Source organism: Manis javanica, chromosome 9 (genome assembly GCF_040802235.1).
Source record: "Manis javanica isolate MJ-LG chromosome 9, MJ_LKY, whole genome shotgun sequence".
Taxonomy (NCBI): domain Eukaryota; kingdom Metazoa; phylum Chordata; class Mammalia; order Pholidota; family Manidae; genus Manis; species Manis javanica.
Window position 1 is genome coordinate 91838447 of NC_133164.1, and position 14557 is coordinate 91853003.

The 14557-nt window shown below is 43.8% G+C and overlaps 1 protein-coding gene across 12 annotated transcripts in view; it reads right to left on the reverse strand.

The window, feature by feature from the left end:
* The window catches only part of TPGS2 (tubulin polyglutamylase complex subunit 2), a 149989-nt gene that overhangs the window by 119505 nt on the left and 15927 nt on the right, over positions 1 to 14557 (reverse strand). For 9 of the 12 annotated variants that reach the window (XR_012121199.1, XM_073212971.1, XM_073212973.1 and 6 more), the window contains exon 2: positions 4323 to 4402. The exons of 1 other annotated variant lie outside the window; for it this stretch is intronic. Coding sequence is in view for 8 of the 11 variants with exons in the window: in XM_073212971.1 (XP_073069072.1) it covers positions 4323 to 4402 (80 nt within the window). In the remaining 3 variants the exon portion in view is untranslated. Of the gene's footprint in view, positions 1 to 4322; positions 4403 to 14557 lie in introns of those variants that run through there. 2 more of the 12 variants (XM_073212965.1, XM_073212966.1) reach the window with 2 other exon arrangements.

The window sequence follows — 14557 nt, forward strand, 5'->3', positions numbered from 1 at the left end:
CTCCAGTCATGGGCAGCCCCCAAAATGGAGGGCTATGACTCTCCATCCTATGACTGAGAAAATAAGGACGGAAGATGGAGAGGGGAAGAGCAGTCAATGGGCCGAGTTGCAGACAGTATGGCTTGTGATCACCCAGGAGCCTTCTCCCACAGTTGTCTGCACTGACAGCTGGGCCATCTATCAAGGCTTGACCCTGTGACTACTGACATGGTATCATCCCAACTGGATGGTTGGTCACCAGCCCCTTTGGGGGGCAAGAATTGTGGCAAGACCCAAGGGCCTCTGGTCAGACTAAGACTGTTACTATATATCATGTGACTGGCCATATGTCTTTGGCGTCCCCAGGGATGATGAAGCAAACACATTGGCCCAGGTGTGCTGGCTAGAAGGAAAGCCTGCCTCTGTGGCCCAGTGGCTGCACCAGCCTTTGTTGCATGCAGGGCAAAAAACAATGTGGGCTGTAGCCTGTCGGTGGGGCTTGCCACTGACCTTTGAAGAAGTCAGCAAAGCCCAAAAGGAGTGCCTTGGTTGCTCTAAGAGAGACTTACACCAAATCCCACAGCAACATGGGGCAATAGTAAGGGGGCCAATACTCCTTGTCAGGTGGCAAACAGACTCTATTGGGCTTCTGCCCAGATCAGAAGGATATTGATATGCCATGACTTGTGTGGACACAGCTACTGGATTATTGGTTGCTTTTTCTACATGTCGTGCAGATCAGCAAACCACCAAGAGGGGCCTGGAGCGTCTCTTTGTAGCCTACAGCTGGCTGCAGATGATTGAAAGCGTTCAAGGCACTCACTTTATTGGACATGCGTTAAAACAATGGGTGCAGCAACTAGGAATAAAGTGGACATTTCATGTACCATATAATCCTCCTGGGGCAGGCATGATAGAGAGGTACAGTGGTGTGTTGAAATCTGGCCTGAAGTCAGACATGAAGAGTCTACAGAGTTCGTCAGTTTGCCTATGGACAGTGCTGCAACGTTTGAATGAGAAGCCAGGTAAAGGAGCTTTGAGCCCTGTGGATATGCTCACACACCTTGCTGCCTCTCCTACACAATTGTATGCCCAAACCAAAGAAGAGCTATTGAAGCCAGGATATGGCCAGCAGAGCAACATCCTGCTGCCAGCCCCTACTGCCTTAAGCCTTGGAGACACTGTTGAATGGACCTGGCCCTGGACATTTCGACACATGGACCAGCAATGGCTGGCCCTTCTGGCACCTTGGGGGAAAGGCCTGGAAGCTGGTCTTGTGTGTATTACTAGAGTAACAGCTGAATGGCCCCCAAAGGTCACAGTAGTGAACCCAGAATGTCCAGGAGGTAAGAGTATCTTGCAGAGTTTTGTTTTATCTTTATGGCCAGTGCATGTACCTCCCATAGCCCTATATATTGACCCATCTGTAACTCCCACAGGGACGGGGGTTAAAGTCTGGTATACTAGACCACGATGAGATCCCACTCTTTCCACCGTTTTATCACAAGACAATTCTCTTGCATGTATCCTACCTGATGGAAAAGATTCACCTCTGCTGGTGTCATTAAAACATGTATCTTATCACCCTTAAGGTTATTTTCTCCTACAGTCCTTGTGGCCTGAATGTGCCCCCTGGCTGCAGCTACTGCATGACGATTGCTCTGAACCCTCAACTACTGCCTGCCTATGTAATGGACCTAATGTGCTTAAGACTTTGAACCTTGTTGAATCCTCTGGCTTGAGGATTGTCATGATTTTATGCTGTTGCTATTGTTGTTATTAGTCTGGTCACAATGCTCCAGTTTTCTCTCCCAGGGACCACTGTGGAAGAAGGGGAACAAGTAGATTGTAAGGCAAGATTTCTGGAGGGGTGGCCTGTAAAACTGTAACATTTCCAGAGTATTTCACCTGGCTTTAGTGTATTTGCATATCCTCAGGGTGGAGAGAAGTTCATCTCCATGTCAATGGGTAATTATCTGGGCAACTGAGGGTGTGTCTGAACCTGAGGGTTTAAAGGGAGGGGGATGGCTTGCTTGCTTGCTTCTTCAGGAGCAGAGGAGAGAGACAGCCCTGGACTACAGTTTGTAAGCAATAAACAGGTTTTAAACTCTATTTCTCCCTTTGACTGACTTCCTTTTTTAGAGGTATTTTACCCCGGGATTTCCTCTCTCTGGACTTACAGTATATTTACACAGCTGTGGATAATAGGTACCATTTGGTGGCTGGATGCTGGATAGGGTGTCTCCAGGGTGCTAGGTCTCAGGGTCAGTCTCCTAGAGAAGTTGGAATTATCAGCCCTCTGGGATCCACATGCTTCTCTGGTATAGGTACTTCTTGGAATAGGAACAAGTCAGGGGTCCTGCCAAGCCAGTTCTGTGTAAACATTCTCCTAAATGTCAGACTAGGCAGAAGCAAAACCCAATGAAGCTGCATTGTCCAGGAAGCAGATTAGACCCTAATGAGAAAGGATGCAGATTCCAGCCCTGAAAAGCAGCCATACAGGGCATGCCCCAAATGAATAAACTACAGGATAGTAGGTAAAACTGGGACAAATGAATATTCATCTTAGTTCTGGAGACTATCTGGCATACAACACAAGGAAGAATGTGCCACAGAAATTACTTCTTTAAATAAGTGACATATATGACATTGCCTTTTGGTGTTGCACCCAGGACAAGGCATTCCTGTCCTTTCACCCTCCCAACCAGGTCTATGAACTTGGGTTTCCAAGCCAGGAATCTCTTGAGCAGACATGAAAACAAGATCTCACTCTCACAAAAGAGGACTGGGGCAGTTCTCCCTGAAGGGCTGAGTTAAGCCTATGAAGGATCAGGAGGGCTGTGACAATGTCAACAAGACCAGGAGGGCATAATCACACTACACCAGGAGCAGGCTCTGACTTGATCAATCATAAAGAGTTGAACAGACAGACACTAGTCTAGAATTCCCTTTATCATTATAGGCTGAAAGTGGAAATGGGGGTGGGGACATTGTGAGCCCACATGAAAAGTTGGAGTGCTACTAAGCTGAGGTCCTGGAGAGAAATCTCACCTACTGGTTACTGAGCTGCCAAAGAAGCTGCTGCTGGTTCAGTATTGGGTGGGTGAGCTGGGTTGGCAGGGCCTGTGCATGCATATGTGTGCGATGGTTGGCTGCCCAGGGGAAGCCACAGTGTTGCCCTCTGTAGGAATGGCATTCTGGCAGAGCAGAAAGGGCAGGTGCTAAGAGCAGGCATTTCTGACTTCAAATTCAGGCTCCGCCACTTGATAGCTGTGTGACCCAGGATGAATTCTTTAACCTCTCTGAGCCTTACTTTCTTTATCTATGTAACATGGAAATATCAATACCTATATAGCTGGGTTATCATGAGGACCAGACAAAATAACTTGTAATATGTATTAGCAGATAGTCATTAAATGGCAAGGTAATTTCTTGATCCCTTGTCAAATCCATTTGCTGTTACCTAGCCACAGTGACTTTACCATCTGAGAAATCTGACCTTCCTAGTTCCCTACATAAAACATTTCCCTTTGCTCCCAAGAGAAAGAGCAAACTCCTGATGATCTAAGAAACCCCCAAAATTCTGGTCTTCACCAATGTCCTCTCTCCCTTGCTTTCCTGTGTTCCAGGCACACAGACCTTTATCTCTTGGAAAATAAAATGCTTTCCATCTTGAAGCTTTCACAGAGGGGAAAGCCCCTTCTTCCCAGATCTCACCTGTCTGGTTAACTTCTCATTCTTTGGGAAAAATATTTCTTAACCTCCGGACTGGGTCCAGCCACCCTACAATGCTCCTTCTACCTCTCTTCCACTGTTTTCAATCAGCTTGATAATTATACTTGTAATGTGGTACACTCTGTCTTAGCTAGTAAGATCAAGAGGTAAGAATTGTGCCATTTTTTGATTACTACTCAATCTCCAGGACTCAACACCAAGCACAATGCCTGGCCCATTTCATGAGTTCAAAATTTTTATTAAATAAATGAATGAAAGTTCAGAGGACAGTTGGGAAGCACTAGCCATTAATCTGGTTAGTACTTCTGTGTGACACTTAACCACATTCTGCCTGGCACACTTACTAGTACTTGACTTTTTTAGCTCTGTTGTACACAATTTTGAATGTCCCAATGCTTCCATACAATAGTGAGGCTCTAAGGAAAGCTCCAAGCTGGGGAAATGGAGTGTTAAGTGGCATGAACAGGCATGAAGAGAAGGGTGAACTCTACCTTGAAGGCAGCTGTGGCCTGTGATCAAGTTCCTCATCTATCTTTCCTTCTCAGGGGCATTTAACTTGACCTCTCTTTGTTGGGAGGTAAGGATTCAACTGGGCAATCAATACTTACTTGTTCCCATGAAGAAATCATATGACGTTCAGCAGGTGGCTTTTCAATGATGGTTACCTCTGTCACACCTGGAGAGGATTCTGAAGAGGAAAACGAGAGTCTGTAGCATTGCAATGGGCCCACTCTCACACATTTCTACACTAGAGGTTGATTAACTGTTGATGATTACTGTAGGGATGTTAGATTCCTCTAAGGAATATTTATTACCCCTGTGATAAAAGCAGAGGAGAACTGATCAGTCCCTTGAAGGCACTAGATCCTATAACCTACCTGACAGAAAGGACATGACTAGAATGCTCTCTACACTTGGTAACTGCTCAGTTTGTTGAACAAAATTCAGGTTCTACATTCCTAGTGATTTTACACTGAACTACTCAGAGAGCTAAATCTTTATACACTTTTGACGTGGTCAAAAGAATAAGGAATAAAACTTCAGTAAATTTTCATAAGCTATCAAACTTTTTTGCTAATTTTTCTTCTAAATGCAATCTTCCACAAGGTCCAGGATTTAGAAGTTAGGGTAACAACAAAAATGGATTCTACCCAGAAATACACTAAGACCAAAACAAGTTATGTCTCTAAATCTGAAGCAGGAAATGTTCTGTAAAAAAATTTTTTGTAGAGCTATGATCTACCATTCAGCCAGAGGTTAAAGAGAACCCACCTGAGAGGGAATACAACAGATTTACTACCTCCTACGTTCTCTACTAGTTTGTGTTCACCCAGACTCAAGATCCTGAAGTCCTTAATCTAAGACAAAAAATCTGTTATCCCCCCTCAAAAAACATAGGTTGAAGTCCTAACCTCCAGGACCACAGAATAGGTCCTTACTTTAAAATAAGATAATTGAATAAGTAATTAGTTAAGATAAGGTCATACTGGAGTAGGGTGGTATGAATCTGGTGTCTTTATAAAAACAACACTATGTGAAGAAACATGCAGAGGAAAGACAGCTATGTGAAGATGGAGACTTGGAAGTGATACAGCTATAAGACAAGGAAGGCTAAATAAAGATTGCTGGCCAATAAATGAAACAGCCAGAAGATAGAAACAGGATTCTTCCCCTATGGTTTCAGAATGACCATAGCACTGTCAACACTTTGGTTCTGGACTTTTGGCCTCTAGGACTGTGACAATAGCTTTCTGTTGTTCTAAGCCACCCAGTCTGAGGTACCTTTTTACAGCAGCCCTTGCAAACTAATACCCAGCCTATCCAGTTTTTCTCTGTGATAGTGTGTGGATTATTCTTATTGTCACCACTCTGTTTTAAGCGATGGTCACTGAAATTCTAGATGCAACTAAAGCCACACTCTCTCTCTCAATGCTCTAATACATCCTCAGCACACCACCAGAGGACCCATACCCAGGCCTGTTTCCTATCAGATCTTACTCAGTTCTTCCTCTTGTCTGAAGATAAATCGGAAGATAAAATCACCCAGCAACAGAACTGGAACATATTTCCTAGTACAAAACAATCTCTGAACAATCTCTGGGTATTTAATGAGGTCCTGCTATGGCCTCAGCTTGGTAAAATCACTACCAGAGATTAGGAATTTAAGTAGGGGACACTGTCTCAAGGAATGTATTGCCTAGTTAAACATAACAAAACATAAACCAAATGTGAAAACTTAAAAGATATACATATGTGTTAAAACTGAGTGATACTGATCCTAAGGGCCTCAGGAGTTAAAGGCAGAGGGAGGTGGATGAAGACTGAAAAAGTGATAGAAAATGTCATAGACTATGCACATTTGATCTGGGCCTTGAAGGATAATGTGGCTATCCCTATAGACTGGCTCTTAACACCTACTCCTGCTCCCTTCTGGTGTGCTTTTCTGTATTTTAGAGACTGGACAGCTAAAGGCTACTTATCCCAGATTTCAATGCAGCTAGGCTCCATCAGAAGACCAATATTCCTCCATGGAAACTCACTCTCCTAACACTTGGAAGGAGGCAATCAGCAGATGCAGTACAGGGAGAATGGGGAGACTGGATATTCTCAGAAGTGCATTTGCAGAAGTGATTTGATCTTATGGGGTTGGGGAGTTGTGGTAATGGTAGAAGCAGCACGAGTTTCTCAGTTCTGCAGCTTCCTTATCACAGTAGCTGCTGGTACTTCCCATTTAGCATCCCACATAGCATTTTTGCAATGTGGTTCTCAACCTAGAGTCTGCTCCCTTTACTTATCCCAGTAATTTTGTGGGTTAATGCCCCTTAAGCCACCCTTTTCTGATCTAACTAGGTAAGTATATTTCTAGCCCTTAACTAGAGTGTATTCCCCTATGGTTTGCAGTTAAGAACCTTAACAGACACAGTTAAGTTTGCATCTGTGGGCTCAGACATGACTTTTCAAGACAGGCAAATATACAAAGTCATGACTTAAAAAATGTGGTCATCAAGCCAGAAAAAAGCATGAGAGATTTTGGAATCCAAGATGACATTAAAGGTCTTCAGAGCAAGAGGAGAAAAGATAACTTAGGTATCTCTGTGACTAGGTAAGAATACTGAGGTAACTGAAGAAAGTAGTTTATTATACAAATCAAAGAATTAGGTAAGGATATACTTGAAGCCAGAGCTTGAAGGTGGGGTATTTGGGGAAGGCTGGTATTTGGGTAGTTGGACTGCACAGAAAAGAGTTAACATAGCCAATCTGAGGTGATCTTTAGAAGGATCAGCTTGAGGGGTTTCACCTTTGGTTGGTGCCTGCAAATTAGGCCTTTGGATGTGTTCTATGTTGATAAAGCTATTTTGCCCTCCTTTGGCTAAACCACTAAACATCTACTTATCCTTCTGGGAGTTTTAAAATTTCAATAGCCATGGCTGATTGTCTGCCTATCTGACCAACCCCAATAAAAACAATGGGGTTTTAGGCTTAAGCAGGGCTACCTAGGCAGAAGCACTGCACACATACTGCTACCTTTCAGTGCTTAAGGAAGGAGTGTATTGTATGTGATCACTTCCAGAAGGGAAAATTTCAGAAATCTATGCTGGATTCCTCTAGATTCCACATGACATCTTTACTTCTTGCTGATCAATGTAATAAACTATAGCTGGGAGTTGTCTTTGAGTCCTGTTGAGTCCATCTAGTGAATCATTGAATGTGTGGATGGCTGTGGTACTCCAGAAACATGTATTTATCTTTAATTTGTTTTTCTGAATTAGTTTGCTTTAGATATGTTTTTGGAAAAAACAAATAGTTGGCTTTTGTGAGTCAAATTTAAAATCTCTTTTATCATAGGTGACTTAAGCCTATTGTTCTGAGGAATGTGTTTGGTCTCAACTTTATCATAATATTTTATAACTATGTACATCACATTTATTATGTTTCTTCCTTATGTGATGTGTATTGTTGCCCTTTAAAATATTTGGAGGAATGTATAAAGTTTTCTATTGCTGTATGATAAATTACCACAAGTGAGCAGCTTTAAACAACATCTTTTAGGTCAAAGTTCTGTAGCTCAGAAGTCTGACATAGCATGACTGGATTCTCTGCTGAGGCTGAAATCATTCATCTATATTTCTATCCTTACGCCACATGAGCTGACTGCTTAGGTATCAGTTATGTTCTCATCTGTAGCTCCAGGTCCTCTTCCAAGCTCACTCTTGTTATTGGCAGAACTCAATTCCTTGTGGTTGTAGGACTGAAGTCTCCACTTCTTGCTTGCTGTCAACCGGGTCACTTTCAGCTTCAAGAGGCATCCTGTACTACTTATCATGTTTTCATCCATCTTTAAACAAATAACAGCAGAAGAAATCCTTTATATGCTTCAAATCTCTTCTACTCTGTTTAACAACCTGTTTAAAGGCTTGTGTGATTAGATTAGGATCACATGGATAGTTTCCATTTTTGCCATTTAATATAAAATACTCACAGGTGTGAAATTTCATCAGTTTCATAGTCATGATGATTAGTACAGGAAATCTTGGAGGTCTGTTTTCAGAATTCTTTTTTTTATTGTTTTATTAAGATATAATCCCCATACTATAAAGTTAATCCTTTTCAAGTGTAGAATTTAGTGGTTTTTAATATTCACAGAGTTGTGAACCCTTAACTGAAAAATTAACTCTGTATCTATTAGCAGTCACTCCCTATTCCCCAATGCCCACCATCTTCTGGCAACCACTAATCTACATTTGGTCTCTATATATTTGCATATTATAGACATCTTATATAAATGGAATCATACATATGGACTTTATAACTGGCTTGTTTCATTTAGTTTACAAGGTTCATCTATATTGAAGCATCATATCAGTACTTCATTCCTTTTTATAGCTTATTAATTATCATAGTATGGATTTGTAAGGAAAATTGAAGTTCCTATGGCCATGATCCTCACATGATCCTAAACTACTTGATAATGTAACTGGACCACTGCTATGCTACAGCTTCCACACCTGTATGCAATAAGCTATTACTGACTGAGTCCTCTATAAAGAGCTCTTCCCAGTGCCCTGGGTTGAGACAGAGACAGAGGTGGATTACAGACCTGCAAAGTGCAGGATGCAGATATGATTCTAGTGCTCAACCTACCACTGGGAGAATAAAGCTGGGTAATAAATAAACCTTTTTACCCCCAGGATGTTCCATTGTCATTCCTTGGCCTCACTAACTCCACAGTGAACCCACCTGGGGCTGAAACCCTCAGGTGAAACAACTGGCATAGTCAGCAGTATTTGCTGTAGATTGAAGGGAATGGGCAGCCCTTATGGAAGGGGTGCTACAGAGGACTGGCCCTACGGATGGAGAGACATTCGAGTGTCCCCCACTGGGCATGTGGCACAAGGTGGCTTGCCTCCTAGAGGACTGGGCCCTTCCCCAGCATGGTGGGGAAGTGGAGGTGATGCCTGAGGTAGTAGAGCTGGCCCTCATCATAATAAGGAGGTCCTTTGAGAATAAGATTGTCTGCTAGGCAGTGGGAACTGTGGGTTGGCTCTTTCTCACAGTATTAAAAAACTACAGATGAGAGGGATGTGCTCCTGTGAGAAACACAAGAAATGGCAGCACAAGAATGAAAACTGAGAAGTGCTGTGGATTTGTTAAAGAATGAACTTGCGTTGACACAAGAGGAGGCAGCACAAGAACACAAGCTGCAAGTTTGTGTGCAGGAATTAAAAGATTTGTTGAAGAATGAAATGGTGTTGCCACAATGCACTGTGGAAGAGGTAGAGGCCAGGGAGAAAGACATACCCCTGCAAGAAGCATGGGAAGAGGCAACGCAAGAATACAAGCTATGAGATGCTGTGGAGGAGGTAAAAGATTCTCTGCAGAATGAGACAGCAACACTGCAAGGTACTGTTTTAAGAGGCAAAGGCAATGAAGGAGAAGGACATACTCCTGTGAGAAGCAGAAGAACAGGCACAGGAGAATGCCAGCTGCAAGGTATTGAGGTGAAAGTAAGAGAGCTATTGAAGACTGAGCTGGCATTGTGAGGCACTGTAGAAAAGATTAAGGGCTTAGCAGAGGAGGCACTCAGGAGAGTGGCAACAAAGGTGCTGTCAACCCTGGAAGTGGAGGAGGAGCCAAGAAGAATGAAGGGGTGGTGCCCACCTGTTGAAAGCCTGCCTGGTTGTAGTCAAGAAAATAAAGACACAGAAACTGTAGGTTCCTCTGGGAGAGGTGAAGCCCCCTTCCTGGTCATGGAGCATGCAATGTTCTGCTTCTATACTCAGGCTGAGCTTGTGGATCTGGGTTCCCAGTTTCAGCAGAAGGCCTCAGAGTCTATAGCAGCTTGGCTCCTGCATCTTTGGGATGTGGGGGGATGGAATTGTTTTATCTGGATCAGAGATGGGAGACCTGGCTTCCCTGACAGTGCATCCTACCATGAGGCAGCAACTACAAAATGCACATCAGACTAGAAAAATCACTCCCTCCTTGACTGGCTTATGGCCATGCTTCATGCTGTATGGCCCAATTAGAGTGATTTACCTTCCTCCCCTGCTAAATGGCAGACATGTGTCAAGCTCCAACCGGTGTTATGGGAGTAGGCATGAAAAAGCCATTTATAGTCCAGAGAATTATGGCCCAGATGAGGAGCCTTTTACTACAAGGATGAGAAATGTGGTGCTTCAAACACTCCCACGTCCCTCTTTGGCATGTAGTGGCCATTCTTGTCCCCCACTTAGGGCCGTGCATCAGTGAGGTTACCCCTATGGTAATAGATCTGGGAGAGGCTCAAACAGTGAGAGCACGGAAGGAAATACAGTCAGCTATTCAGAGGAAGAATTTAAAGGGTCCTGTGAAAGTCACAGGACCCAGATGTGGATTGATTTAATAGGGGAAGGAGCAGACAAAAATTGGATGGGAAGTCAAACAGAATCTTACTGGAGCTATGGCAACAATTAAAACAAGAGCAGCAGTTCTGGCTGCTATGGACCAAGCAGAAGAGGCTGGAGACAGACACACAATCCACCATGTTTACAAGACTTCCTGCTGGAGAGCAAGCTGACCTCACCTGAACATGCACAGGATGATTGGGGGACATGGTTTGAATGAGGGGAGGGTCGAGGTACCTGCCCTGAGGGACCAGAGCCACGTGTTGGAAAAGCAATTCACTGGCCCCAAGGAAGGTACAATGTATCCTGGTAGACACAGCAGCTGAATGTTCACTGATATATGGTAACTCTGAACGGTTTCCCAGGACCCTCACTGTTATAGATGCACAGGGGGATAAGGCTATCAGAGTGAAATAAGCCTGAATTCTGCTCGGAATAGAGTATCTACCCCCCAAGAGTATACTGCGTATATCTCTCCCACCACTGAATATATTTTGTAGATAGATATCCTGCAGTGTCTATGGTTGCAGACCACTATATGTGTTGTGAAGGCAGTTCTGAGGGGACTACTCATACTTTTGCCTGTGCTTCAGCAGGAGACTAATACCAAACAATAAAAATTGCTCAGAGGACATGAAGGAATTGAAGAAACCCTCCAGGAACTGGAGAATGTGGGTATGATAAAGCCTGGTCATAGTCCTTTCAATTCCCCAGAGTGATCAGTAAAACAGCCAGACGGCTCCTGGTGAATGACTGTGGATTACAGAAAATTTACACTGTCCTGCCACAGGGATACTTCCACAGTCTACCTTTTATCATGACTCACAGCCCAGGACTTGGCAGCATGGGAGAAACTGCCAATAGTGTGGCTATACCATTATATTAATGATACCATTCTCACATCTGATTCTTTTTTCAGACCTAGAAGGTGCAGCACCTAGACTGCTACAACATCTACAGGAGAAAGGATGGGCTATGAACAGTACCAAGGTTCAAGGATCTTGGTTTGTCAATCAAATTCTTGGGGGTCATCTGGTCAGGTAAGACTAAAGTTATCCCAAAGTGGTCATAGATAAAGTCCAGGTCTTCCTTATCCCTACAACTGTGGCATTGTTACAGGAGTTTTTGGGTCTTTTAGCTACTGGAAAGTGTTCATTACTGCCCTTGGCACAAATTCTGAAGCCTTTATACCATTTGGTACAAAAGGGTGTCAGATGGGACTGGGATGAGACAAGTCCATCTCCTTTTGCCACTGCAAAATGGGTAGTCAAGGCTGTGCAGGCCTTTAGTATGACAGACCCATCAAGGCCCTTTGAGCTGGATGTTCATGTGGCTGACGATGGTTATGGCTGGGTTCTTAGGCAGGCTTGAATGAACTGGCCAACCTATTGGATTCTCATCATAACTCTGGAAAGCAGCAGAAGGACGGTATACCTTAACAGAGGAACACTGGCTGCTTGGAACCACACCTTGCTGGCTAAGGAGCCTATTACCAGAATGGCCTTGATAAAGGTAATAACCACCTATCCATCGTGGTGTGGGTATGAGACTGGACCCAAAAGCCATGGAGTGGCATGGCACAGATGCCTACACTGGCCAAGTGGGATGCATACCTACAATAGCATGGCACCCTCTACTAGCCCCTTGAGTAAAGAACTCCAGTGCTTACTGAGATCAGTGACATATACCAATGAGAGGGAAGAAGAATTTGCTTTAGAGCTGTTAGTAGCAGAGGGTTCTTACTGGGAGGAGAGAGCCCCTATATGTGAAGATTCATGGTATACAGATGGCTTCAGCTATGGGCAGCCCTCTAAATAGAGGGCTATAGCTTTCCATTCTAGGACTGAGATAATGTGGATGGAAGATGGTAAAGGGAAGAAATATCAAGGGTAGATCTGTTGGGAAGTGGGGCTGGAGATCAGCCAGGAGCCCTCCCCAATAATTGTCTGCACTGATACCTGGGCTTTCTATTGGAGCTTGAACTGTGGCTGCTGACATGGTGTTGTGCCAAATGGTTGGTTGGTCACCGACCCCTTTAGGGGCAAGAGTTGTGGCAAGACTTATGGGCCTCTTGTCAGACTAAAACAGTTACAGTACACCATTTGACAGGCCACTGGCATCCTCAGGAAACAATGAATCAGATGAACTGGCCCAGGTACACTGGCCAGAAGGAAAGCCTGCCTCAGATGTGGTTCAATGATTATATCAATTTTTGTTGTGTGCAGGGCAGAAGACAGGCTGTAGCCTGTTGGAGGGGCCTGCCTTTGACCTTTGAAGAAATTGGTAGAGCCTAAGATGAGTACATTGTATGCTCTAAAAAGAACTCACACTAAGTCCCACAGCAACATGAGATAATAATTAAGGGGCCAATGCCCTTCATCAGGCAGCAGATTGACTCTATTGGGCCTCTGCCTGTGTTAGAAGGAAATCAATACGCCATAAGTTGTGTGGACAAGTACTGAACTTCTGGTTGCTTTTCCTGCATGTATTGCAAACCAGCAGATGACCAAGAGACATGCAGCATCTCTTTGTAGCCTATGGTCAATGGCAGGTAACTGAGAGTGATCAAGGCACCTTCTCTACTGGATATGCACTTCAAAAATCAGTGCAACAATTAGGGATAAAATAAAAGTTTCATGAACTATGTAATCCTACTCGGGCAGGAATGATAGAGAGGTAAAATGGTGTATTAAAATCTGGCCTACAGTCAGATACCAATAGTCTACTGGGATGGTCAGTTCACTTATGGACAGTGCTACAGTGTTTGATGAGAGGCCCTGGGCGGGGGCATTGAGCTCCATAGACATGCTAACACACATTGCTGCAACCCCATACAACCCCATACAAGTAGAAACCAAGAGGAATTGTTGAAGCTGAGGCTTGGCCACCAGAATATGTTGCTGCCAGCACCAATTATACAATAAACCCTAGAGACTCCATTCAATGGATGTAGCCTTGGGCATTTCAACACATGGACCAGTGATGGCTGGCCTTCCTGGCACCTTGGGGACAAAGCCTGTAAGCTGTCCTCCTGTGTATTCCTGTAGTACAGCATAGTGGGCCCCAAAGATCATGTAGTAGATCCTAAATAGCCAAAAGGTAAGAACATCTTACCAGGGAGTTTTGTTTTATTATTATGGCCAGTGCATGCATCTCCACTAGCACTATATATAGACCCGTCAGTAACATCCACATGGAGATAAAGGTAAGGTATACTGGAACTGGATGGGCCCCCCTTCCTGCCATGGTCCTATCACAGGACCACTCTCTTGCATGCATCCTACCAGATGGACACGATTTGCCTATGTCAGTGTCATTAAAATGTGTCTTACCACCTATAAGGTTAACCTTCTCTAATATTTTTATAGATGGGCACACCCCCTAGCAAAAACTGCTACTCAATGGGTATGCATGGAGCTCCCTATCAGTACCACTACTGACTTCCTGTGTAAAGTGTGAGTCATGAACTCATATGAGTAGAACTGGTCAGAATACAGCTGGAAAGAAAACTTGGTGGCAAGTATCTCCTCAGCCTTGAAGATTATTACAATTTTTGTTATCTGTATGTTGTTTTCCTCTGTTGCTGTTGTAGGATCTGGGTACAATACTACAGCTTTCTTGCATAGGAATAATCACAGAAGATTTAGGGCATGTAGATTATGAGGTGAGAATCCTGGAGGGGTGATCTGGGAAAAATGGAAGTTCTATGGCCAGGGTCCTCACATGACCATAAACTACTAGATGCTGTAATTGACCTACTGCTAGGCTACTGTTTCCACATACATAGGCAATATTTATTTATTTATTTACTTATTTTTTACTAAGTCATCATTGATATACACTCCTATGAAGGTTTCACACGAAAAGCAACGTGGTTACTACATTCACCCATATTATCAAGTTCCCCCCCATACCCAACTGAAGTCACTGCCCATCAGTGTAGTAAGAAGCCACAGTCA